The 25,783-nt window shown below is 36.4% G+C and overlaps 1 protein-coding gene across 1 annotated transcript in view; it reads left to right on the plus strand.

Moving 5' to 3' along the window:
• The window catches only part of TTN (titin), a 239,629-nt gene that overhangs the window by 116,722 nt on the left and 97,124 nt on the right, over positions 1–25,783 (plus strand). Inside the window, 13 exon segments of the mRNA XM_035572644.1 lie at positions 1,323–1,403; positions 2,184–2,267; positions 2,928–3,008; positions 3,365–3,448; positions 17,476–17,580; positions 18,124–18,201; positions 18,582–18,635; positions 18,881–18,964; positions 22,913–22,963; positions 23,621–24,016; positions 24,228–24,503; positions 24,718–24,993; positions 25,161–25,300. Of these exon segments, the coding sequence (XP_035428537.1) occupies positions 1,323–1,403; positions 2,184–2,267; positions 2,928–3,008; positions 3,365–3,448; positions 17,476–17,580; positions 18,124–18,201; positions 18,582–18,635; positions 18,881–18,964; positions 22,913–22,963; positions 23,621–24,016; positions 24,228–24,503; positions 24,718–24,993; positions 25,161–25,300 (1,790 nt within the window).

The following is a 25,783-nucleotide window of genomic DNA, read 5'->3' on the forward strand; positions in this document are numbered from 1 at the left end:
ACTTATAACAAGACTAAATTTGAGGGTTGATACAAAATAGACCTGTGTGTCTTAAGCTGAGCTTGAATATTTGATTTTCTCTGTTATTTGTTTTTCACATCGTCTTGTTGTCTGAAGATATTACTCTGAGTTAATTTAAATATTTAAACTAATATCTTTCAAGTACGTGAAGTTTATGAGGAAATGTACATAGAAGAAGAAATTTCTCCTGTTCATAGAAAAGAGGAGGCTCCACCACCTAGAGGTATATGATCTTCTTGATCATCTTTCCTGAAACTTGCAAAGTAATGACCTCCAAAAAAAAAAATTTAATAATGTCCATAGTTTAAGTATTGTTCAGTATAACTAATATTTGTGTTCATTCTTTTTGTTCTTTACTTATTTGTCAAACTTATTTTTCTGTGTGACTTGTCTTTCTGTCCTATATAAATTCTTAAAATGAACTAATATCTTTAAAGTGCTTACAGTAGTTAAGAAAGATGCTTCAGAAGAAAAAGTGCCTATTGCTGTGCCTAAAACAACAGAACCTAGACCAATGTCTAAAAGGCCAGAATCTCCTCTATCTAAAGGTACTTTAGTAGCCCAATAAACCTGAGGTCTTGTCTTTTGATGATAATATATTTTGTGTTTCTTACGTAGTTACTCATTTAATATTTTATAATCCACGTCAGTTTTGTGACACTCATGTTACACATGCTTGTTCTTCTGTTTCCCTACTAGTCTTATTTATTTGTATGTTTACTTTAAATAATAAAAATTAAAATCAATAAATAAGTTTAAACTGCCTGAAGTGCCCACGAAAGGTATCCCTGAAGAGAAACCTGTTCTTCAAACTTCAATTTGTTTTTTGCTGAGACTTTTTTGAACATGTAACTGTTGTCAGACTGTCCTTTAACATCTACTTGTTTTGTCTTACTTCTCTGTACTCCATGTTTTATTTTTCTGTTTCTCAAAAGTACATATCTTTAAAATTTCCAAGCTGCCTAAAGAATCTGTCTCAGAAGAGAAAGTACCTTTTGCTGTACTTAAAAAGACAGGAGTACCACCTGAACGTTATATGTCAATAAAGGTGACACTCTGAGATTTCTCTTTCTCTTGGGCAGAAGGGTTAACATGAAAATAAAAAAATACCCTTTATTTCTCATTTATAAAAATTCCTAGTACTGTGTAGTACTATACAAATCTTTTTGCATTACATATTTCTTTTCATATCTAATCTTTTGAATCTTGACAATATTCTTCTTTTGACACTCTTTCTTCTTAATATCACATATCTTTAAATGCCTTAAATGTAACAAAAATAAATGTTGTTTTCTTTAAAGTGCCAGAAGTGCCCAAGAAAATTACAGAAGAGAAAGTACCTATTACTGTGCCTAAAAAACTGGAACCAACACCAGCCAAAGGTATGTTTCATTACATAGAACTAAAACATGGAAGAGAAAAAAAACAAACAAAAAAAAACTCTACCTTGATTTGGTGGATTAGTTTTTGACTGTATGTTTTGTACTATTATATTTATTTTCTGTGGCCACAGTTTGTATATGTTACTGCTTTCGAAACTCTCTTTCTTGAGCGGTAGCTGTAATTAGCATATCGGTGAGTTAGAAATGCTCATGTAACTGGGCAGAGATGAGATCAATCCTCAAGGACCACAGCAGAAATCTTACAGTAAAAAATTAGCTGCAAAAGAGTGTTTAAGAATCTCAAAATACACAGTGATACAGTCCTCTAACACAGGGGAAAACCCTCCATGAAGAGACAAAAAATTGATAAAGAGATGACATCATCATGCATAGAAGAATGTGACAAGGAAGGCAGAATGGACAATGGCAGCCTTTAGTCAAATGCAGATGCAGGGAGGTCACTGACTTAAATGGAAAAATAATTTAATGTAGAGAGATGTGTTTAAGTCAGCCACCTTGCTGATCTGCATTTGATTAAGGCTTTAAAAGGCTCTGAGGTTTTACCTCAGACTTTACAGGGACATAAAGGAATGTAAAGTGAATAAACATATGAAATCAATGGTTCCATTAATTTTCAGTTTCTACTCCAAAGTTTTGAACATAACTGTAAAATCCTATATATTGAAAATATATATTGAATATATATTTGAACATAAACATATATATATTTGAACATAACTGTAAAATCCTATATATTGAAAATAATTTTTTTCCTCAAAGAGCCTGAAGCACCCAAGGAAGTAGTTCTAGAAGAGAAAATCAAAATTCCTGTGCCTAAAAAGCCAGAAGTACCACCAGCTAAAGGTACTTGTCATTAATAAATCCATAACAATAATTTGTTTTCCTTCACTGATAAAATCTTTTGATACTATTTCCCCATCTTCTCTATCTCCTAAACTGTGATTTATATACTTCATTTTTGAAGCAGACTCTTTTTCCACTTGATACTCTCAAATGTCTATCAATCTTGATTGAGAGCAAAAAGCATATTTGGTAAAGGATATTATCTTTAATTGATCCTACTTGGTGTCCTTTTGTTTGTTTCTTTTTCTAATTTAATGTTATTTAAATTTCTTTATATTCTTTGTATTAACTTAAGTATTAATTTTAAAGTGCATGAAGAGCCCAAGAAAGTCCCAGACAAGAAAATACCAGTCATGGAGCCTAAAAAACCAGAAGTTCCACCACCTAAAGGTATTTGTCATTATGGAGAAAAATAAAATAATAAAAAACAAAATGGAAAATATTGCTCTTTATTGTTTTGACACTATAGAAGACAATACCCAAGTCCCTTGTGGAGATTTTCTTCTGTTGTCTGAGGTTTTCCAAGTGAGCAAATGTTTTGTTTTTCAACATGGAAAAAGATAATCCTTGTAATTGGTGTACTCACTAACACTATTCTGCTGTTGTTCTTTAATGCTGTCCATGAAATTCTTATAGTAAAAGTTATTAATATTTTTCAAGTGCCTGAGGTACCAAAGAAAGTGGTCACAGAAGAGATTTCAGTCAAAGTACCAAAGAAGGCAGAACCTCCACCAGCTAAAGGTAACTGCTGTAAACAATGAATGACAGAAAAACCCTTTGAGTATTATTTAATAAATTAGTGTATTATTTTAATAAATGGTTATTTTCTTGTATTATAAATGTTCTATATTTGTTGTTGTTGTTTAAATTGTACCTTTTATATGTGTAAGAGAGATAAACAAAGAAGCTAACCTATTTGTAGCCCGTAAAAGACCATTACCTCAGAGAATATTTTCTGTAGGAATACGAAAAAGTTGATATTTACATCCAAAACCACTGATGTTGTTGATGTCCCTGAGTTTTACTTTTTATGTCCCAAGTGCTAAAGACACTCTGTTTGAATTTCATGCAAATAACAGAAATTATTTTCTTTAAAGTGCCTGAAGTGCCCAAGAAAGTGGTTCCAGAAGAAAAAGTACACACTGAAGTTCCTAAAAAACCAGAACCTCCACCACCTAAAGGTACATTTTCAGTACTGATAAAATCACACAACATTTTAATTGGTTTATCTGAATGTCATCTTTTTAATTCTATGTTATCCTCTTTGTTATATTCTAATATTTGTAGGTGTTATGGTTTGTGTTGTCATCCCTTGTGAATAACTTATTTAGCAACAATGGCTATTATTGGTGCACATTGGGCAATATTAAAAACAAATAGACTATTTATGAGGGGTATTTTTTTCTGATGTGGTCTGATAATTTTCTCCTTGGAGCTATTGTCTCCTTTTTAATTCCAATTCTTCAAATTCCTGAAAGTAAAATAAATAAATATTTTTAAAGAACCTGAAGTGTCGAAGAAGCTTGTTCCAGAGAAGAAATTACCTGTTCCTAAAACACCAGAACCTGAGATTTTGCCTAAAGAACCAGAACCTGTGGTTGTCCCAGAACCAGAGGCTGTACCTGAAGAACCGAAATCTCTACTAGAGAAAGGTAAATCTCAACATTAATAAAATAATAAGAGCAATATTTTCCTCTTTTCTTAAACACTGTGGTTTTCCAGGTCTTCTGTCTTCTGAGAGACCGGACTGTATTCGTTCTATGTATCTGCATATCTGTGTGAAATAGGCATACAAGGGTCTTTTTGAAGAATAGTGACAAATTCGGGACGTCTGAATTACCTGCGTTTTTCACTTCAATTCTTCTTACTATTTGGATTATTCTTACCATTCTACTTACTACATGCTTCAGTTCATGAAAACAACCGTAACTAGTATTTTTCAAGTTACAGTAGTAGTAGAGGAGAAACTACCCATTATAGTAGCTAGGAGCAGAACATATCAATATACTTGAAATATCAGAAGCCCTACCAAGAAAAGCTGGATGCCATCACTGATAATTCTTGAGTCTTCAGCTTATTACTTGCAAAATTATTAACATCTTTTATCCTGTCCACTTTGTTTGTAAATACTGTGAATTCTACATAGAGCTTAAGATATACTGTCATTGCATGTGTATGCTTACATATGTGGGGGCATGAGGTGTGTATGTGTGTGTATTTGAAGGAAGAAAAGCCAATATGTGTTATCTCCATCCTTAAAAAGGCTAACATAAATGCTTGGTACCTCATACGTTTTTAATGTTTCCCTTCCAATTGTCTTTTTATGTTTTATGATTTACTTAATGTACGTATTTGTGTCTGAGCAACTGTTAATTTAGAACTAATATCTTTTATGTACATGAAGTGGTCAAGACAGCTGTTCTAGAAAAGAAAGTACCTGTTGCAGTTTCACGAAAACCAAAGGACATTGCAGGACCCCCCAAAGTAAAACACTTTGTGGCACCTCAAGAACTAGAAGCTGTGACAGTGGCCCAAAAACCAGTGCATGCTGTGTCACCTGAGGTTACAAAGTCTGCTGTGGCACCCCAAGAAACAGAGGGTGTTGTGGCATCTGAGGAGCCTGAGGCTGTCTTGGCACACCGAAAAGCAGAAACTGTTGCGGCACCTGAGGAAACAGAGCCAGTTGTGGCAGCCCAAAAAACACTACATGTTGTGGTGCCTGAGAAAACCGACCTTACTGTGGTACCTGAGGAACCTAAGCTTGATGTGGCACCCCAAAAACTAAAGCATGGTGTGATGTCCCCAAAACAAAGGCATGTTGTGGCAGCCAAGAAAACAGATCATGTTGGTTTACCTGAGAAACGAGACCTTGCTGTGGTACCTGAGAAACCCGTGCCTGATGTAGCACCCCAAAAAATAAAGCATGGTGTGGTGCACTCAAAACAAAAGCCTACTGTGGAACCCCCCAAATTGGAGCCATTCATGGCCCCTGAGGAACCTGAGATCACTGTGGTACCTGATGACTCGGAGGCAGCTGCAGCACCCCCAAAAACAGAGCACATTGTGGTGTCCCCCAAAACAAAACTTCGTGTGGCACCCCAAAAAGCAGAGCTTGTTGTGGCACCTGAAGAAACAGAGTTTGCTGGAGATTTCAAAAAACCGAAGCCTATTGCAGTGTCACAAAAATCAAAGCCTGTTGCGGTGCAAGACAAGCCAGAACCTGTTATGGTGCCTAAGGATTCAGAACAAATTTTGGCACCCCGAAAACCAGAGAATTTTGCAGCACTTCAAAAACTGAAACCTGAAGTGGCACCTGAGAAGCCAGAGCCTGTTTTATCACCTGAGGAACCACCACTGGCCAAGACAGCTGAAAAGCCAGAGATTGTTGCCATACATAAAAAACAAGCAGCTCCACAAGCTAAAGGTACATCTTATGAGTAGGATGTCTATTCCTTCTCTCAAGTATAGTATGTTTCACTGCTCATAATAAAGCTTAATATGAATAACTAAAATATACTAATATCTTTAAAGAGCCTGTAATGCCTGAGAAGGCTGTCCCAGAAGAGAAAATTCCTGTAGCTGTTCCTGAAAAATCAGAACCTCCATCAGCCAGAGGTACATATTATCATGAATACGTGATAAACACACCTAATCTTCTTAAATATGATTTTAACCTCTTCTGTCATTTTGAACCTTAGGTTTTAAATTGTGCTTGCCGCTACAAATCACACTGAGCATGTTTGTGACATTATTTCACAAGATTTCACATCCTCTATGTTTCGGTCTGTGTACATATGTTTAAATGTATTTGAATTGTAAAATGAATTGAACTAATATCTTTGAAGTGCCTGAGAGGGCTGTCCCAAAGGAGAAAGTGTCCGATGGTGTACCTAAAAAAGCAGGAGCTCCACTTGCTAAAGGTACATGTCATCATGAGCACCATCACAGGGATGGTGGTTTTGTTGTTCCTGTTTGTGTATTTGTCTTTCTTTCCTTTTTTTTTTCTTTCAATGAATCCCATTTTAAATTGACCTTTTATAGTCATACTCTAGCATCTAAAATGTGAGAGAAATGCACCAGATATGAATTAATATGCAAGGTTGTCAAATGAGGGCTTGATTTTCTCAGAATACTCAGATGAAAGATGTTAAAGTTGAAATACTCAAAAACTGTATGCACAACAAATTGATGCACTGCTTCACCATTTCATTACTTTTAGAAAGTCCCAAATACTGTCTAGAGAAGTAAACATTTTCTCTAGCACCATATTCCGTCCATCCAAAACACAAGGACATAATTCAAGTGAAGTGCCATTTGCCAATGATGACGTTCAGAGTATTTAAATACTATAAATATTTAAAATGAATATTACATGAAACAGCTGTAAGCAGCATATAGTGTAATACTGAAACAAGAAATGAAAAGATGACAATGAAAGCAAACCCAAGCCCATAGCACACAGTCATGAATGCTAAGCAACAGACCTTCAAGTACAGTTGGATTCCATTAATAAGTTTCTGACCAGCTGTTAGAAAGATGGGGTGTGTTTTCTGCATTTCCACCTTGCCTCAAAAACTGAAACTAAACAAAGACTTCCCATGTCCTGCATGACATCTTTGACACCCTTGACATACAATGTGTGTGAAGCAAAGCACAACCGGTGACTGAGTGTAAGCACAGCGCTTTCTCAGGGAAGACTGTGTGCGCATGTTATTGATTGTCTTATTGTTTCATATACATCTGTACAGACCACAAAGCTAAAATATACTAATATCTTTGAAGTGCCCAAGGTACCCAAGAAGGCTGTTCTGGAAGAACCCATACCTGTAGCTGTGCCAAAAGAGCCAGAACCTGCACCAGCTCGAGGTACTTGTTGCCCTGCACATTGACCTGAACAAGACTGTTTCTTACTATCTGAAATGTTACTTCTGAAATCTGATGTCCTGTCCATTTGTGATTACCTGAAATTTCCAAGTTCTTTGTGTGAATTGGGAGTTCAATTATTTAGTATTTCTATGAACAGCCCAAAAGATATTTTGAATTTACTGTTTCGCTTTCATATTCTAAATCTTCAGACACAAAAATTTGATTTTTAAAATTTGATCATTGTTTTTTTGTAGAGCACTGCCAAACATTGTCTTAAATTGACAACACAAATGTCCCCATGACTATTTTGACAGTCTCAGTGACTGTGTATCATAAGCATGAGTCTTTCAGAATTTATAAAACAAAACAAGTTACTCAGAAATGCACATACGAAGGGAGTTATAAGAACTGATAGCATATTAAGTGCTTAAAGAAATATCTGATCATTTCAGAGAACGTAGTGAAGAAGGAATGGTTATAAAATCCAGTGAACCATATTAGCTGAGGGAGTTGCCACAGTGAGAGGAGAATTGAGGGATGAGAACTACTCAAGATAAGAAAATAAACCAGTGAAGTGAAAAGCATAAAGAAAGAATGGGAATGGAGAAGGACAGGAATAGAGATGAAGGAAAACCAGTGGGATTTCTGTTCCTCTCTGTATCAATGCCTGTACGAGGAATGACAATAGATAAGGTATGGGCTGAGGTTGTTCCCAGCGAACCATCAGATCCCAGCAGGGCTGAGAATGACAGTCTCTCTTCCCTGGGAGGGAAGGCTGCTGAGTACATGGAAGGGTACCCTTATTCTCACCTCGCCCTTGAGTCGTACATAAACACAGGCACTCTGTATCTGTTTGTGTTTTTGTGAGCAAGTGAGGGAGAGGTGGGGTTGATACCATGAGACCAGTTTGGTTACTTTCTCGAGGGCACCTTTCGTTTATGTTTCACTGTTCATCATCCTGTTCAATGTATAAAACTGACTGTTACTAATATCTTTAAAGCGCCCGAAGTGCCCAGGAAGGCTATTCGTGAGGAAAAAATACCTGTGGCCGTTGCCAAAGCCCCAGAGCCTCCAGCACCCAGAGGTACCTGACTTCATGGATAACTTGACAAAGAAGATACTTTATCTCCTTCTCTTAAGTGTTGTCCTACCCTCTCTTGGCCTGTCTTTGTCTTAAATCTGAGACTTGCAAAGTTATGCATGCTGGGCCTACTGTGCTGTGCGTGTGAGGTTTTGAACAGGCTTTTGTGGTGTTCAGCGTCTGCGTTGCCCTGTTTTTTGTTCCTACTTGGCATGTCTTTTCAGCAATGTAAAATGAAACACACTAATATCTTTGAAGTGCATGAGATGCCGGAGGCAGAGGTCTCAGAAGAGGAAGAGGTGGAAGTACCACCAGAGGAAGCGGTAGCAGTTGCCGAGCCTGGAGAGCCAGAAGCTCCTCCAGCTGAAGGTATATGGTGGTGTCCCAAAGTGCCTGCTGTGCTCTCGGTGTTGACACAGTACTGACTGCTCTTTGCCCCTCTGCCTTCTGTGGGGAGGGGTGTGAGCAGCATTTAGCCATGCTGTGTCTGTACGAGTCCATATGGGCCTGTGGCAGAGGGTGGGGCTGGTCGGCAAACGCTCTGTCATAAGCCCCCGCTTGGGCTCTTTGCTGCAAGTAGTCCACTTGAAGGAAGTGGTGTTATCTGAAAAGGACTCTTCCTTTCCTGCTTCACTGCTTACCATTAAGCTGTTTGCTGGTCTTTGTCCCTGTCAAGTAAAAGGAACTAATATCTTTAAAGTGCCTGAGGTGGTTGAGGAGGAAGAGCCAGAAGAGGAGGTGTCGGTGGTTGTTCCCCAAAAGCCTGTGGCAGTGCCCAAGAAGCCTGTGGCAGTGCCCAAGAAGCCTGTGGCTGTGCCCAAGAAACCAGAAGTCCCAGAAGCTAAAGGTATATTTGTGAGAAGAGCTGCTTTTTATTTTAGTATCTTGATCAATACTTTAATTTCTTGTTAGCCACTTTTTTTGTGTAAGATTTCTTATGTGTCTCCAGCCCCAGCTTCTACTGTGTGTAAGGCTGCATATGTAATTAACCAACCAGTCACTAGATGAACCTCTGTTTTTAGAAATATCTAAACTCTTTGCTTCTGTCATCAGTTTTATGATCTTTTGTATTTTTCTAAACTGTGAATTTAAGAGAAAATAATATCTTTAAAGTGCTTAAGGTGCCCAAGAAAGCTGTCCCACAAGAAAAAACACCTGTTGCTGAACCCAAAAAAACAGAACTACCACCAGCCAAAGGTATATATCATCATTATACTGTCATTATTTGAAATAAACATAATGCTCTTCTGGAATTAAATTGAACTAACCTTATGAATTATGCTCTGAGATACGTGCTTAAGTAATATGAAATGGAGGGTCAAAAATGTGGCATGCATTACAGATAAATCTACTTCATTTAAAAATATCATCAGCTTTCTGACCTTCTTGTAAACTTTAAAAATTAAGATTTGCAGAATGGTTACTTTAATGAGTATAAAAAGTTGTTTTGAAAAACAGGCTGCAAATATGGCTTCAGTTTAAAATACATAATTTTGCATCCCAGAATCTTACAATAATCATTATTAATGGATGAGAGCAGCCGTATCAGTTCTCTATCTCTTTAAAAGTGAGTAAATTCCACTAAACTGGAGGTGGACTTACTACCAAAAGACTGGATATATCTGCTGATTATTCTGTTAGCACATGAAAGGGCAATTCATTAATATCAGCCAACAGAGAGGAGAGAAAGTACACATTTCTGTAGAAAGAGGGATCTGCAAAGACAGGAACTGTGGAAAACTGAAAATGAAAAGGAGGTTAAAATACTGAAATAACATAGGAAAAAGGAGGGTAATAGTTAAAGCAAATGGAAATTTCGTTAACAATTGTTAGAGTTGACAAAGCAGTCATGAATGCTAAGCAACAGACCTTCAAGTACAGTTGGATTCCATTAATAAGTTTCTGACCAGCTGTTAGAAAGATGGGGTGTGTTTTCTGCATTTCCACCTTGCCTCAAAAACTGAAACTAAACAAAGACTTCCCATGTCCTGCATGACATCTTTGACACCCTTGACATACAATGTGTGTGAAGCAAAGCACAACCGGTGACTGAGTGTAAGCACAGCGCTTTCTCAGGGAAGACTGTGTGCGCATGTTATTGATTGTCTTATTGTTTCATATACATCTGTACAGACCACAAAGCTAAAATATACTAATATCTTTGAAGTGCCCAAGGTACCCAAGAAGGCTGTTCTGGAAGAACCCATACCTGTAGCTGTGCCAAAAGAGCCAGAACCTGCACCAGCTCGAGGTACTTGTTGCCCTGCACATTGACCTGAACAAGACTGTTTCTTACTATCTGAAATGTTACTTCTGAAATCTGATGTCCTGTCCATTTGTGATTACCTGAAATTTCCAAGTTCTTTGTGTGAATTGGGAATTCAATTATTTAGTATTTCTATGAACAGCCCAAAAGATATTTTGAATTTACTGTTTCGCTTTCATATTCTAAATCTTCAGACACAAAAATTTGATTTTTAAAATTTGATCATTGTTTTTTTATAGAGCACTGCCAAACATTGTCTTAAATTGACAACACAAATGTCCCCATGACTATTTTGACAGTCTCAGTGACTGTGTATCATAAGCATGAGTCTTTCAGAATTTATAAAACAAAACAAGTTACTCAGAAATGCACATACGAAGGGAGTTATAAGAACTGATAGCATATTAAGTGCTTAAAGAAATATCTGATCATTTCAGAGAACGTAGTGAAGAAGGAATGGTTATAAAATCCAGTGAACCATATTAGCTGTGGGAGTTGCCACAGTGAGAGGAGAATTGAGGGATGAGAACTACTCAAGATAAGAAAATAAACCAGTGAAGTGAAAAGCATAAAGAAAGAATGGGAACGGAGAAGGACAGGAATAGAGATGAAGGAAAACCAGTGGGATTTCTGTTCCTCTCTGTATCAATGCCTGTACGAGGAATGACAATAGATAAGGTATGGGCTGAGGTTGTTCCCAGCGAACCATCAGATCCCAGCAGGGCTGAGAATGACAGTCTCTCTTCCCTGGGAGGGAAGGCTGCTGAGTACATGGAAGGGTACCCTTATTCTCACCTCGCCCTTGAGTCGTACATAAACACAGGCACTCTGTATCTGTTTGTGTTTTTGTGAGCAAGTGAGGGAGAGGTGGGGTTGATACCATGAGACCAGTTTGGTTACTTTCTCGAGGGCACCTTTCGTTTATGTTTCACTGTTCATCATCCTGTTCAATGTATAAAACTGACTGTTACTAATATCTTTAAAGCGCCCGAAGTGCCCAGGAAGGCTATTCGTGAGGAAAAAATACCTGTGGCCGTTGCCAAAGCCCCAGAGCCTCCAGCACCCAGAGGTACCTGACTTCATGGATAACTTGACAAAGAAGATACTTTATCTCCTTCTCTTAAGTGTTGTCCTACCCTCTCTTGGCCTGTCTTTGTCTTAAATCTGAGACTTGCAAAGTTATGCATGCTGGGCCTACTGTGCTGTGCGTGTGAGGTTTTGAACAGGCTTTTGTGGTGTTCAGCGTCTGCGTTGCCCTGTTTTTTGTTCCTACTTGGCATGTCTTTTCAGCAATGTAAAATGAAACACACTAATATCTTTGAAGTGCATGAGATGCCGGAGGCAGAGGTCTCAGAAGAGGAAGAGGTGGAAGTACCACCAGAGGAAGCGGTAGCAGTTGCCGAGCCTGGAGAGCCAGAAGCTCCTCCAGCTGAAGGTATATGGTGGTGTCCCAAAGTGCCTGCTGTGCTCTCGGTGTTGACACAGTACTGACTGCTCTTTGCCCCTCTGCCTTCTGTGGGGAGGGGTGTGAGCAGCATTTAGCCATGCTGTGTCTGTACGAGTCCATATGGGCCTGTGGCAGAGGGTGGGGCTGGTCGGCAAACGCTCTGTCATAAGCCCCCGCTTGGGCTCTTTGCTGCAAGTAGTCCACTTGAAGGAAGTGGTGTTATCTGAAAAGGACTCTTCCTTTCCTGCTTCACTGCTTACCATTAAGCTGTTTGCTGGTCTTTGTCCCTGTCAAGTAAAAGGAACTAATATCTTTAAAGTGCCTGAGGTGGTTGAGGAGGAAGAGCCAGAAGAGGAGGTGTCGGTGGTTGTTCCCCAAAAGCCTGTGGCAGTGCCCAAGAAGCCTGTGGCAGTGCCCAAGAAGCCTGTGGCAGTGCCCAAGAAGCCTGTGGCTGTGCCCAAAGTAACAGAACCTATTCCTGTTCTTAAAAAACATGAAGTTCTTCCAGTTAAAGGTACGTATGTCAGTGACTGAGGCCATCCTTTTTTCTGTTCTCTCAATTCAAGTTTATAGACAATGCTTAAACATCCGAGTGTGTAATTTCACTGAAATTTTTACTCTTCATATTTTGAATCTCTTCCTCATCATTGTACTTTTCAGTATTTTGCATATATATGCATCTTAATATTCACAAAAATGAAAATTAACTAATGTCTTTAAAGCACCAGAAGTGCCGCAGAAAACTGTCCCAGGAGAGAAAGCGATTCTTGCAACACCTAAAAAGCCAGAATTTAAACAACCAGAGCCTCCTCCAACCAAAGGTACATATTGCTAGGAGGTTCCCCCATGAAAATACATCCTTTCTATTCTTTTCCCTTTTTTTTACTTATAACTCAGTATATAAAATGTGTCAGTTATATTACCTTCTTGACTACCCAGGGAAAGATCTTTTGGAGCATAAACACTCTTTGATCGTTATGGACTCTTATTCACTGTGATTTTCTGTGTGCTAGTTGTCTTTGTCTTTCTTATGTTTCGTACGTATCTTTATACACATGCATGTAAAACAACTTAATATTTTTTAAAGTGCCTGAGGTGTCCAAGAAAGCTGTCCCAGAGGAGGAAATACCCATTGCTCTTCCTAAAATACCTGAACCACTACCAAGTGAAGGTACAGGCCATCATGGCTATTATTGTAAAGATAATCGTTTTTCCAGTTCTTCCAAACATAAGCTTTAAAAATAATTTGTCCTCTTTTTCGCCATTCTAGTGTTTGTAAGTTTTTCACTTCATGTTTTAGATTATATCAGTCTGTTTCTTATATCTAATATTATATTTTCATATATGAGAGTAAAATATAGTTTTTTAAATTAAGTATTTTCACATGATTCTACATGGGATATTCTTGAGAATGAGTATCCTATATTATTCTCTTTTATACAATAATCAATTCTCACTAAATTCAAGTCTCTTGAAACCTACTATTTGGTATTATATTCATGTTATAATCTAGAATGAACTGAGAACATTACCATTTTTATTCTTTCCAGTAACAATTACTCATCCACAAATTTAATATTTAATTTATATTGTATGCATAAAAAACACTATTCTTCACACAACCTTGAATTAAAATTACATATAAATAGTTTTCTCAAGGCATGCATTAACTGCAGAGGTAACAGTATGAACAGATTCTGTGTGATTATGTATCCTAATGTGTTATTTGTCTGTGTATATTGAATTAGTGTTCTTTTTAGTGATATTTGCATGTTCATGTGAAATGATCTTATCATTGGAAACTTACACCAGTTATCAATGTTCTTTGAAGAATATGAAATCTTAAAGGAAGTTGAACTTGAAGAAACAGAAGAAATTTCAGTTGCAGAAGTAGAGGCTTTGCCAGCTGAAGGTATACAAAGTACCTAGAGGCTTTCAGACACCTTTTATTATTGTGCATTATTATTTTTTTCTTGCTCTGTTGTATGTATACCAGTATGCTCTTATTTTAGTTGCTTTCACTTTGTTTCCCGTCAACTGGAGTCTTCTCATCATTTTGTTTCCCACATTTGTTCTCATGTTATTAACACGTGTTTTTTTATATCAACTTGAATATTTGTGTTGTGTGCAAGCTACAAAGCAATAGCCTAAAGCTCTTTTATACTCCAATTAATTGTGTGATTTTTCATTAACTTCATTGGAAATGGAAAAGTACCATCTTTATATTTGCACTCTTCACACACCTACTGTGGTAGTGAGTTTACACTAAATCTACCTAATGTTATTTAAAGTGCCGGAACCTGAAAAGAAGCTTCCTGAAAAGCGAAAACCAGCAGCACCTACTCCACCAACAGAAGATATTAAATTGGCAAGAGAACTACTTAAAGGTATAAGCATCTGAATCCACCATTAACAATGGGAATTCAAACATATAATCCTTTTTTAATTATACTGATGAATCTTGAAAAGCGTGCTTTAAAACATATCACCATGGTTCTTTTTTTTTTTCTTATTTTTTATTATTCTAATGGTGCGTCTTACTAATGCTAAAGCCTGTATGAATTTTCACCATATTGTGGATAAATATTTTTTACTTCACCAGTGTCATGCCAAGTCAGTTTACATGGGTTCTTTTCAAAACTTATTGATTAAATCCATGTATTTAAAAAAAAATCTTTTGAAAGTTAACACATTCTCCTATTCTTAACATAATTCTGCTATCTTTAACACATTCTTACAAATGAAAAGAACTACCAGCAATAATTTACTGGTGCTACTTTGTGAACATGGTTTTCAGATCAACTGTGATTCATCAGACTTCTGAACAGTTAATCAGCCAGAATCTTAACTTTGTAGATCTTGTCTTTCTACTAGGTCAACAGTATTAATCAGTTGTTTGATTTTTTTGGAAAGTTTGAGGGTTTTTTTAATCTAGTGATGTGTATGATAAAATTCAAATAATTTTCTTTAAAGCTCCTGAATCAAAGAAGAAAGTTGTAACTGCAAAACCTGTTGAGTCTCCGAAATTGGAACCCCCACCAGCTAAAGGTACCTACCTAATAGAAGCGTCTTACTTCATTGAAGCCTCTTTTGAGCCCAGAGTTGTAGCTTTCAGTATCCTCTTCAATTTGCTTAGAAATATCAAATGGTGTCTTTATTAGGTTATAATTCAAAAGTGTACTCCAGTCTTGAATATATATGTTCATGTTGTTGTATTTATGTTCACTTTAATTTCCCATCAGGATATTAACAAACTGCAAAAAAGATAATCACAGAAGAGTAAGAAAGAGAGTGGTTTTATGAGTTTGCCACTTGTGTAGATGTTCATTTCAGTTCTCTGCTTAAGGAGAAATAAAAAGTACTATACTGTTTAAATGTGTATGGCATAGTTCAACCATAGTAACTATTTGTCTGAAATGTAACTTAATTTTGTGAGAAGACAATTTAGAGTTGGCAACAAATTATGAATTGAGCAAGCAGCTTTACAAGTATTCCCTTATATTTTTCATATGTACTGGACCTTTAGACAAGCTGCTAAGCAGCACAGTAAACATATCTTGTTAATGCTGCTTAAAGTTTAGCGACTAAGCTGACTGTATCTTTATGAGTATCATAGACAGTGCGGATGAGCTACATAACCATGTAATTCAAGAGAAAAAGGTGATTAAAATGTAACTATAACTCTCTTTGAATACGTAACTTTTCTAGTCTTGTTAGACCATATTTCTCTTTTGTTGTTTTGTATGAAAATTTACCTTTATGTATAAGCCTGTAAGGCAACTGAAAACAAATAATGTGGAAAAAGGATTAAAAATAATTGACTTCAATCTCAGCAGTTTTACCTTTGCTTTGAATGTTCAGTAGTGGACCATCATTTTATCTGTGTGTGTTTGGAGTGGTTAGTTGTTGATTAGCTCTTACTACTGTTACGAACCTGTAATAAAATCTGGAATAATATTCTTTTAAGTTCCTGGACTTGTAAAGAAACCTCGCAGAGTAATTCCTGAAGTTACCCCACCACCAAAAGAAGAAGTTGTTCTGAAAAGAGGTATAGTAGCTTGTAGTGGTATAAAATCCCAGCATATTAACATTGCTCAGTGTATTCCCCTAAATAACACTGCTTTGTATGGTGTGAAAAATTACATGAACAAAGTACTACTTCATGTATGTTTATTGGGGAAAGAGTTATAGCTGCAGGAATGAAGCAAGAGTATCCCAAAGTCTAACAAATCCAAAGGATCTATGCTGAAAACAGGCAAGAACACTGAAAACTGCTTCCCTATTATAGCTCTCTTCTGTTTTCCTGTTCCATGTAAAGCTTATGGAAAATTTCCAGTGTCTTCAGCTTGTGGACACTTAAATATTTTCCAGCAATAGTGTAGATGTTCTTAAAATCACATAAGTAAAACAGTATTCTCTTTTACGGTTTTCTTAAAAGTACTGCACCACTCCCAAGGGTTAGTGGGACTGTTGGACATCAGTCCTGTTTTCTGCAAAGTCTGGGGCCTTATAAATTACTTTGTGCTCAGTTACTGCTTAAAAAATAGGTAGCACTAATTCCCATTCTCTTTGAAATACGGGCAGGGATCATTATTCATGCCCATGTACCTTGCAGCTCACCTAATTTCAGACAGTCTAGTAAAACATAATGTTCATTTTTCTGACATGTCTCATCAGATACCCAAAATGGATATCTGAGAGGACAATTATAAGTAAAATGAAAAACAGTCACAATAAAAATTTGAGCTCTCCAAACACGACAAATTATTTAGCCTTCTTCCCTCACTGAAGTCAATACGAGTTTAATCCAGAATCCTCTGTTTTGTCCCTGAAAATTGCCTGTAACTTCAGTTATTAAGGCATGATTATGTACAGTAATTCATCGTCCAAATGTACTACTTGTCATTTTTGGCAGAAGAAGGCATGGGACTGACAGAAGTCATTCAAATCTTCTATACAGGCACTTGTCTGCTGACTAAAACTTCAAAGAATAAATCCAATATTTACTCAATGTAGATGCAAAAATACATTAGGTACAGTTCCTAAAATGTATTGAAAAGCAAGCAGTAGGAAACTGAAGTGATGTTATTTAATCTAACACATTTTTAATCTCATACTGGTTATGAGTTTGTAGATTAAAAATAACTTGACATGAAATGTCATTATTAACTAACCTACTTTACGCATATACATGTGTGAATAGATAATGTTATTTTTTAAATCTCAGTATTATAATAATATCTTTTACTGTTCTTCCAGAATATATACCCACCATATCTTTTCCATGAAGGTTCTGCAATAAGAAATTTTATGCTATCATAGACAGTTAACATTCACATCTTTCCTCTCAGAGGGAATGGTCTTAAATAAGCATCTTTTTGCTCTAGATGACTTTGAATTTTAAAATGCTTTCAGAATAGTATCTTACTAAGTATTTTATGTGCTTAGTTCTTTATTGTTGTTTACATATGTTTAGTCTTGTCTTGCTCGCTACACTATTCTTTTGTTTATCTGTGCTTTAAAAACTGAAATTCCTTTTCTTTTAAAGTTCTTAAAAAGAAGCCAGAAGAGGAAGAAATTAAACCAGAGAAAGAACCTAAACCTGAAGTTAAACCAGTACCTACACCAGTAGAAAAAATTAAGAAACCTGAAGGTATTAGTTTTCATTCAAATCTATCTGGTGAAACATAATACCAAAAATAAAAAATTAAAAATATATAAATAGATCCCACAATATTCTCTGAAATTCAGAGTTCAGAATTCTCTGAATTTTATAATTCATATTTTAATGGGTGGCTGTCATAAACCTAATTGTGTGAGTTAAAGCTTTGCTGGAAGCACATCCAAATTTGTCATCGCCTTTTCCACATTTGGATCTGGTTTCCGTGTCATGTGATTACTTCTCATCTTCACTGTTAGTAGAGAACTTTACAAGTAATTTATAACACTGATAAAAATATAACTATGTTGAAATAGTTAATCCAAATATTCTTTAGTTAAGGTCTTGCAAATATTTGTCCTTTTGCCCCCTTAGTGTTTCTATTCAAGTCCTTGTCTTAAAGATAGATGTTCCCCAAACTTACAAACATCTAAAACTCAAAGTCTAAAAAGAATGAAAACTTTTAAATATATTAGAGAAATTGGTATTTGGGGATGCAAGAAGTTTCAAAATATCTTACAAAATAATATTTTAAAGTCCCAGAAGTTCCTAAAAAGAAAATTGAGATACCTGTCATAAAAAAGGAGGAGAAACATGTGCCTGAACCACCAAAAGGTACAGATGTGTGGTGCTATTTTCCTTATTGCAGCAACTAAATTATATTCCTTGCTGCATTTCATGCTATATTATACTAATACATTACTGTCATCCAGTCTGTCTGTGACATATACTGATTAACCACTTTGCATTCTTCTGGATTTCTTTTTGTCTTTGATTCTTCAGTGCTTGAAAAATTCATCTTTTTTTTTTTTTTCCTGTTTTATCTGGCTTTACCAGAATTCATCCCAAGTAAATTTCTTTTTGGCTAAATAAGATACAAATAAAGTCTGTCTTCTATTAACTTTCTCTGCAATGTTGCTTCTAATTTTAATATTCAATGAGATTTTAAAACATGTAAATTAACCTATTTGTAATCATTGTGTTTGAAATGCCAGAACCTAAGCAAGCAGCTATCCCAGTTCCTGGGCCTGAATCTAAGCCTGCAGTAGGTAAGTCTTCTTTAGTCATGAATACCAATGCAGCCTTTCCTGTGCATCTTTTTTATTTTCCATTCAGAATTTTAAATTCGGAGATTTCTGGTTAAAAGGACATTAAAAATACATCTCAGCTTTAGTACTATAAAGACTGGAACATTCATACATTCTGCAGAACATCTTAGAGAACACGGTGCCTAAAACAAAATTATTTATTGAAATAAATAAATGAAAACTCCTTTTTTTTTTTTCCCCTCCAGCTTTAAAATCTCCAAAACCAGTAGCAGAACCAACGCCAGCTATTACTACTCCAGTGACAGTCCCTGTGGTTGGAAAGAAAGCAGGTATTTATGTTAGTTCTATTCTATTCATAGGGTTTTTCTCTCTTAGATACATAAATACCTTCAAGATAAAGAGAATTACAAGCTGTACAATCATACAACTCATTCATTACAAGGAGATTTGAGATCCTGTCCCAGGATCATGCTATTCTTGATACTGCCACCCAATGTAAAAGAAGCTTGTCTCTGTGAAAAACCGTTGAGATAAATCTGTACTCTTGTTTCTGGATGGTTAAATGTTTGCTTTTATTGTCAAAAATTAATATGAAACTATGAAAATTGTGTTTTCTGTTGATTCCTTTATGCAGTTCTGTGTTTTGATGTATGTCTTCTGACTCACATTTTAAGTTTTCTGTGTAGCAAATGAAAGGTTACACGTATTTCTAAACAATTCCTGCATTATTTGTTTTTTTGTTTTATAAATCGTTATTGAAATCATGAGGAACAGTAGCAGTAGTCTTGAAAAACTAGAGTATTACTAGTTTCCTGTTATATGCTTAGGATCCTAGGTCATATCCACTGTGGAAAAAAGAGAGTCCTTTCTTCTGGAAGCACTCGAAGTCTGAAGTCTGTCAATAGAGCTGATGTACATGCTGCTTGCCCATCATTCAGAGAGCCTTATCTTAAAGCACAGCTCAGACCTTGGGCACTTGAGAAGCCCGCTCATGAATGTCTCATGGTCATTGATTTAGGGATGTAGTCAGACCTGCAGTGGTACCACTAAACCATTCTATATAGATGGCCATGTCTTAGAACCATTATTTTCTGGTACTTTCAACCTGGATTAGATTTGGATTGGCAAACTAGTGGGATGACACTCTGCACCATAACAGAGGTTTCCTTGAGTCCTCTGTGCTGTTTGTGTGTGCAATTCTTATCTTTTCTGTGTGTGTGTTGTGTTGTAAATTTTGTGTTATATGAAGATAGTGTTCTATGTTCATTTTATTTCAGGTATAGCTGGAGATTTTGTCTTAAAATTTATTACTCTTGATGCTTATTCTTATGGATTTTAACTCTCTAAATTACCTGTGAAACCTTTGTAGCTGCAGAAAAGCCCGATGCACCATCTGTACTAAAGCATAAAGGTAAAATGTCCCCAGTGGAAGAAGACAAGACTGAATCAATTGTGTTAAAGAAGATTTCAGTTGAGAAACACATACATGTCAAAGAGAGAGTAAGTCCTAAGGAGACAGTTCTGGATGTTCGAATGATGGAGCCACTTGAGTTGAAAATCTCACTGGAAACAGCTGATGGAATACTGAACCTAGAGAGAGATGATCAAGTGGCTCTTAAATATTTTGTGCTGGCTCCTGAAGGAGGGGAGCCAGAAATGACACACACAGTTTCAAGAAAAACTCCTACCCCTACAGGTGAGAAAAGAGAAGTTACAATAGATCACCTTATTTATGAAAAGGATGAACCACTACTACCTGATGGGGAATTGAAATTGATCTATATGTCATCTGAATATGAAGAAAGTGATTCCAGAGAAGAAAAGGGGGGTGGAACTAAATTGGCTGTTCATAAGGAACGTGCTATAGAGAGAGTCTCTGACAAGTCTAGGGTTCTTCAGGAAAGAAAGATTCCTGTGCATGAAAAAGGAGAGGAAACTGAGTCAATTTATGTGCCTAAACATATACTCAAAGAGCCTTACGAGCCCGGAGACCAAAAAAGACTAAGAAAAGGGAGAAAATCAAAAATCAGTTTGCACCCTGAAGAATCTCCCATTAAGGATGAAACTTCATTTGTAAAGAATATCACAGAAGCAAAAATAACTGAAACTCCTCTGATTAGAAGTGAGGAGAGTGGAGGATTTACTCTAGAGAAATCTGAAGTTCCTCTTGAAGAATCCATGAAAGACAGTGACATACAGAAGAAAACTCAACAGATAAAGAAATACGGTACTACAGTAGCTGAAATTCGTATTGATAAGATTCTTAGTAAAGAAGCAAATAAAATGGAAACTATTCAAGATGATGAGAAAATGGACCTTACATCAGCAGAACTATATTCCTTAGAACTGTTGAATAAGACTACTGAACCAGCATTGAAAAAAGGTGTTGATCTAGAATACCCCACTGAAGAAAAGGAGGTTCCCAGAGAAAAATCTTACAGAATCTTTGAACAGTCTATTCCTAAGCCACAAATAGTGGAAATGAAAGCAGAAGCTAAATATTCTGCACAGGAAGGAGAACCCACTGAAGTTCATTATGTGGAGGATTCAGAAATACTGACTGAGAAAGCTCTACTAAGTGATAGAAAAATCAGCAAGAGGATAACATCAGAGAATAAAGACAAAACTACTTTCAGCACCCACTTAAAAGAGAAATTTAGACAGTCAAGTGCCCCTGAAAAGTTGCCTGTGGAGAAAGAAGAATTTGATACAGTGATTACAGGAGGAGGAATGGAAGGTGAAGTTTCCATAGGAGAACATGAAAAGGGAGTCACAGATGAAATAGCTGACAGAACTGAGTCCGTAAAGAAAGCTCCTATTCAGCCACCAAAGAGCCAAGATAAAGAACAATTCCATAAAGCTCATACCTCTCCAGATGAAAGTGAAGAAGCTCCATCCCTTAAAGGCAGCAAAACTAAAACTGAAGAAAAGAAAGACTCTTTGACTGTGGAAGAAGTGAAGATTTCTGGAAGAGAGCTTCAAGGTACACAACCTACTTCAGATGAAAAAACAGCAGCTAAAAATGGCATTAGAAAAAGCACATCTCTTAGCAAGAAAAAAGAGAAGGAAAACCTTCCAGACAAAATACCATCAAGCAAAGGAATCTCTGCAAGTGAAACAATCACTCACTCCTCAAGCATAGGTAAGATAATCACTCCGAAGAATGTAGGAAAGAAGGAGTGCTGGAGATCAGAACCCACTCACATGAATGAGCAAGCCAGTAATCTTTTAAGTGAGGGCAGGAATTTGGATGCAGCTGGAGAATCACATGAATTTCTGGATGTTCCTGCAAAGTCTCATGCAAAGCGAGGTGAGGAAGACTGCTGCCAAATTCTTCCACAAAGTGCTCATATTATTTGCTTCAAGAGAAAATACCATTTTCCATTGTGATGTTTGTTTTTCTTCTTTAACACCATTTACATTTTCATCCAGTGTATTAGCTGGCTGCATTGGCATTCAGCCACTCTTGATATGTTTGTCTTACTCTATGTATGTATATCCATGTAGTTTATGTTCATTGTCTGAGCCTTACATTTTTGTAAGACAGCATAAATCATGTTACATGTCATTATCTCCTCAGAAAAACTAAAACTTTTCTCCTAGTATTCATTTTTCCATCCACTGCAATAAAATCTGTCCTGCATTTCATTCACATCATTCTGACATTAAAAGTGTATTTTATATTTCCTTACACAAAATGATGATGAGAAGCAGTATAGTGGGGGAAATATTTTCAAAAGTTTTAGATGTGTCGTCACAATTTGGGCAACTGATGGAACGTGTGAGAATGTCACATTGTACCAAAACATATATTTAATTTTTACAACTTATATTTTTGTTGTCTTCATTAGTAAAAGTGTGTGCTTTTCTCAATTAACACATTTTTTAATAGATACTTGAACTATTTTGGTTGATGGGTGAGTATTGATCAAGAGTTTAATTGTGAGAAAAGTGTCAGGGAATGGCAGAATTTTACAAAATAAGGGACAAGACAATAAATTGAGGAACTAGGAGTTCCTAAGCTGCCTTTCGTTCCTCACTGCTGAATATATGACTTTTCCACCCTTGAAGATACTGAACTTACCATTCAGATATAGACTGTATAAGCTGTATAGATATATATTTATATCTATATCTTCCTTCCCTTGTATGTGTATATAACTAAAGAAAGAGAATATCTGATTTGTAAAAATAAAAAATAAAAAAAATGCTTGTCTTAATTTTCATATGTAAGTCTATTAAACTCCATTCCTAATGCTATTGCTGTTCTGCTTCAGAGGCCAAGCCATCAAAAGAAGAAACTCCGAAGGGTATCAGCCCAGTCAAAGGTAAAAATTATTATAAAATGCCTGTGATGGGGAATGACTGTTAACCTTTCCATGCTTGTTTCAATAGTTAGACATTATGAGAATATTAGATAGGTCCAGAGTCAGATATAGTATGTATGTAGTTAGAGGTTGTGCAGCCTCCCAGCACAGCTTCATCATGTAAGCAAGGCTATGCATTCCCCTTCAGGGCACAACTAGTCCACTCGGGGCAAAGAAGAGACAGTGGCAGAACTACTCCACCTCCCTTGAAATTCATAAAAATCAAACAGTTGTGAAGTTTAAACACAGTTACCCTCAAAATACCTATCCCTTCAGATTCAAGACATAAATGCATGATTCTGTTCTCCCATGTTTTGGTCTCAGTAGATGAGATTTGGTAATCAGGAGTAAATCTTTGAAAGATGACATAATAAAACTTGGTCAGCACAATTGTACTAACAGAGACCCAATTATTTCAGTTCAGGTAATATAACAAAAATTTAACATTACTTGCTAGCTCTGTTGAAATTCCATTAAAGGCATAGGGTCCAGCAACACTCTGAAATGCATCAGTGAAACAGGTGGGTCACAAACCCATTCCAGTTTGGCTCTGCAGAATACTTACAATAAAAGCAATAAATCAGGGTTAGATTTTTAATTTCTGTATCTGAATTACAGCCAAGAAGACACCTTCACCAGCAGATGCAGAAAGAAGGAAACTCAGGCCAGGCAGTGGTGGTGAAAAACCTCCTGAAGAGCCTCCATTCACTTATCAACTCAAGGCTGTGCCACTGAAGTTTGTCAAGGAGATGAAAGATATAGTCCTGACAGAAGCAGAATCTGTTGGGTCTTCTGCAATCTTTGAAGTCCTTATTTCACCATCCACTGCAATTACCAGCTGGATGAAAGATGGAAGTAACATCCGAGAGAGCCCAAAGCACAAGTTTATCGCAGATGGCAAAGATAGGAAGCTGCATATTATTGATGTCCAGCTATCAGATGCTGGTGAATATACTTGTGTGTTACGACTGGGTAACAAAGAGAAGACCTCTACAGCCAAACTCATTGTTGAAGGTAATCCCTGTTTCAGATCTGTCAATAATTTAAAGGCTAGCTACTCCTAAAGCTTTCTAGCTTTACTGGTACATTCTGAGTTTACAGTGATTGTTAGATGCATTCTTTGATTTTCATTGATCACTACACAATTCGATTTAATATGTAAGATATTCTGCATCACACATTCTGTATACAAATGAGACAAATCAAAACATTGTTTTTCCCACAGAACTCCCAGTGCGGTTTGTGAAAACTCTTGAAGAAGAAGTCACTGTGATTAAAGGCCAGCCACTGTACTTGACCTGTGAGCTTAATAAAGAAAGAAGTGTGGTTTGGAGAAAGGATGGGAAGATCATCAAAGACAAGCCTGGGAAATTTGCTCTGGGTATTATTGGTTTGTCGCATTCCCTCACCATCACTGATTCAGATGATGCTGATACTGGCACCTATACTGTTACTGTGGAAGACTCTGAGTTGTCATGCTCATCTTGTGTTAAGGTAGTAGGTAAGCAATCAAAATCATGTTCTCCTTTCTCTGTGGGATATTGGGGCTGTTTTAAAATTATTATTTTCCACATAGCATTACAATATAAACTGGCAGATAACATTTTACAGATATTAAAAGCTTGTTGTAATATAAAATCTGTAAGTTCTGTTTCTTCTATTTTATTTATATTAAAAGTCCATTAACCTGTATTCTTGTGTAACTTGTTATGCAGAAGTGATAAGAGACTGGTTAGTAAAGCCTATAAGAGACCAGCATGTGAAACCAAAAGGAACAGCTACTTTCACCTGTGATATTGTCAAGGATACGCCAAACATTAAGTGGTTTAAAGGAGATGAGGAAATTCCTGCTGAACCGACTGACAAGACAGAAATCTTGAAAGAAGGAAATAAAATTTTCCTGAAAATCAAGAATGCTGGCCCTGCTGATATTGGAGAATATTCAGTGGAAGTTGAAGGTCGCAGATACCCAGCTAAACTAACCCTTGGGGGTAAGGAACCTTTTATTTGCTTTATATTCAAAAATGAAAAGTCAGAATTCAAAAATCTCTAAACAAACAAGCAAAAAAAAAAAAGAAAAAGAAAAGGTAACCTGACTTCCTATAAAGCTCTATCAAAACTTGCCCTAATTATTTATGTGCTAATTTGTATATTCTAGAACGTGAAGTTGAACTTCTGAAGCCGTTAGAGGATGTCACAGTTTACGAGAAAGAAACAGCAAACTTTGATACAGAAATATCTGAGGAAGATATTCCTGGTGAATGGAAGCTGAAAGGTGAAACCCTGAGACCCTCACCTGTAAGCATCCTTGATTTAATAACAGTTTACTTAAAATTAAACACTGTGATCAGGTTCGCTTCAGTCATTGTGGTATGATCTTTGCAGGCATGCAATTTTTACTCAGTCCAGAATGTAGAAAGTCTAAACATTTTGGTTATTAAAAAAATGTTTATTGAAATAAGAGTTATGTACCTTAAAGGCAATCTTTTGAACTGCTTCTTTTTCTCACAGAATTACAGCATATTATTATGACAATAATAAAAACATCTTACGTACATTGCAGAGGACCATGCTGACGTTTAAAAAAACTCTGGAAGGCTGAAGAAATGTGCTCTTTTTTTATTATTATTATAATTTTTGAGTTAAAAGTGTTACTTTTAACTGAGGAATAAGTCCAGTCTTCTTTCTGACTGACTCATTACTGTGTATCAAATATTTATAGAATTCCTTTATTAAAAATGTATAGCAGCAAGTTATCTGCATTTTATTTACCAAAGTCTG

The sequence above is a fragment of the Cygnus atratus genome, chromosome 6, assembly GCF_013377495.2.
Source record: "Cygnus atratus isolate AKBS03 ecotype Queensland, Australia chromosome 6, CAtr_DNAZoo_HiC_assembly, whole genome shotgun sequence".
Taxonomy (NCBI): domain Eukaryota; kingdom Metazoa; phylum Chordata; class Aves; order Anseriformes; family Anatidae; genus Cygnus; species Cygnus atratus.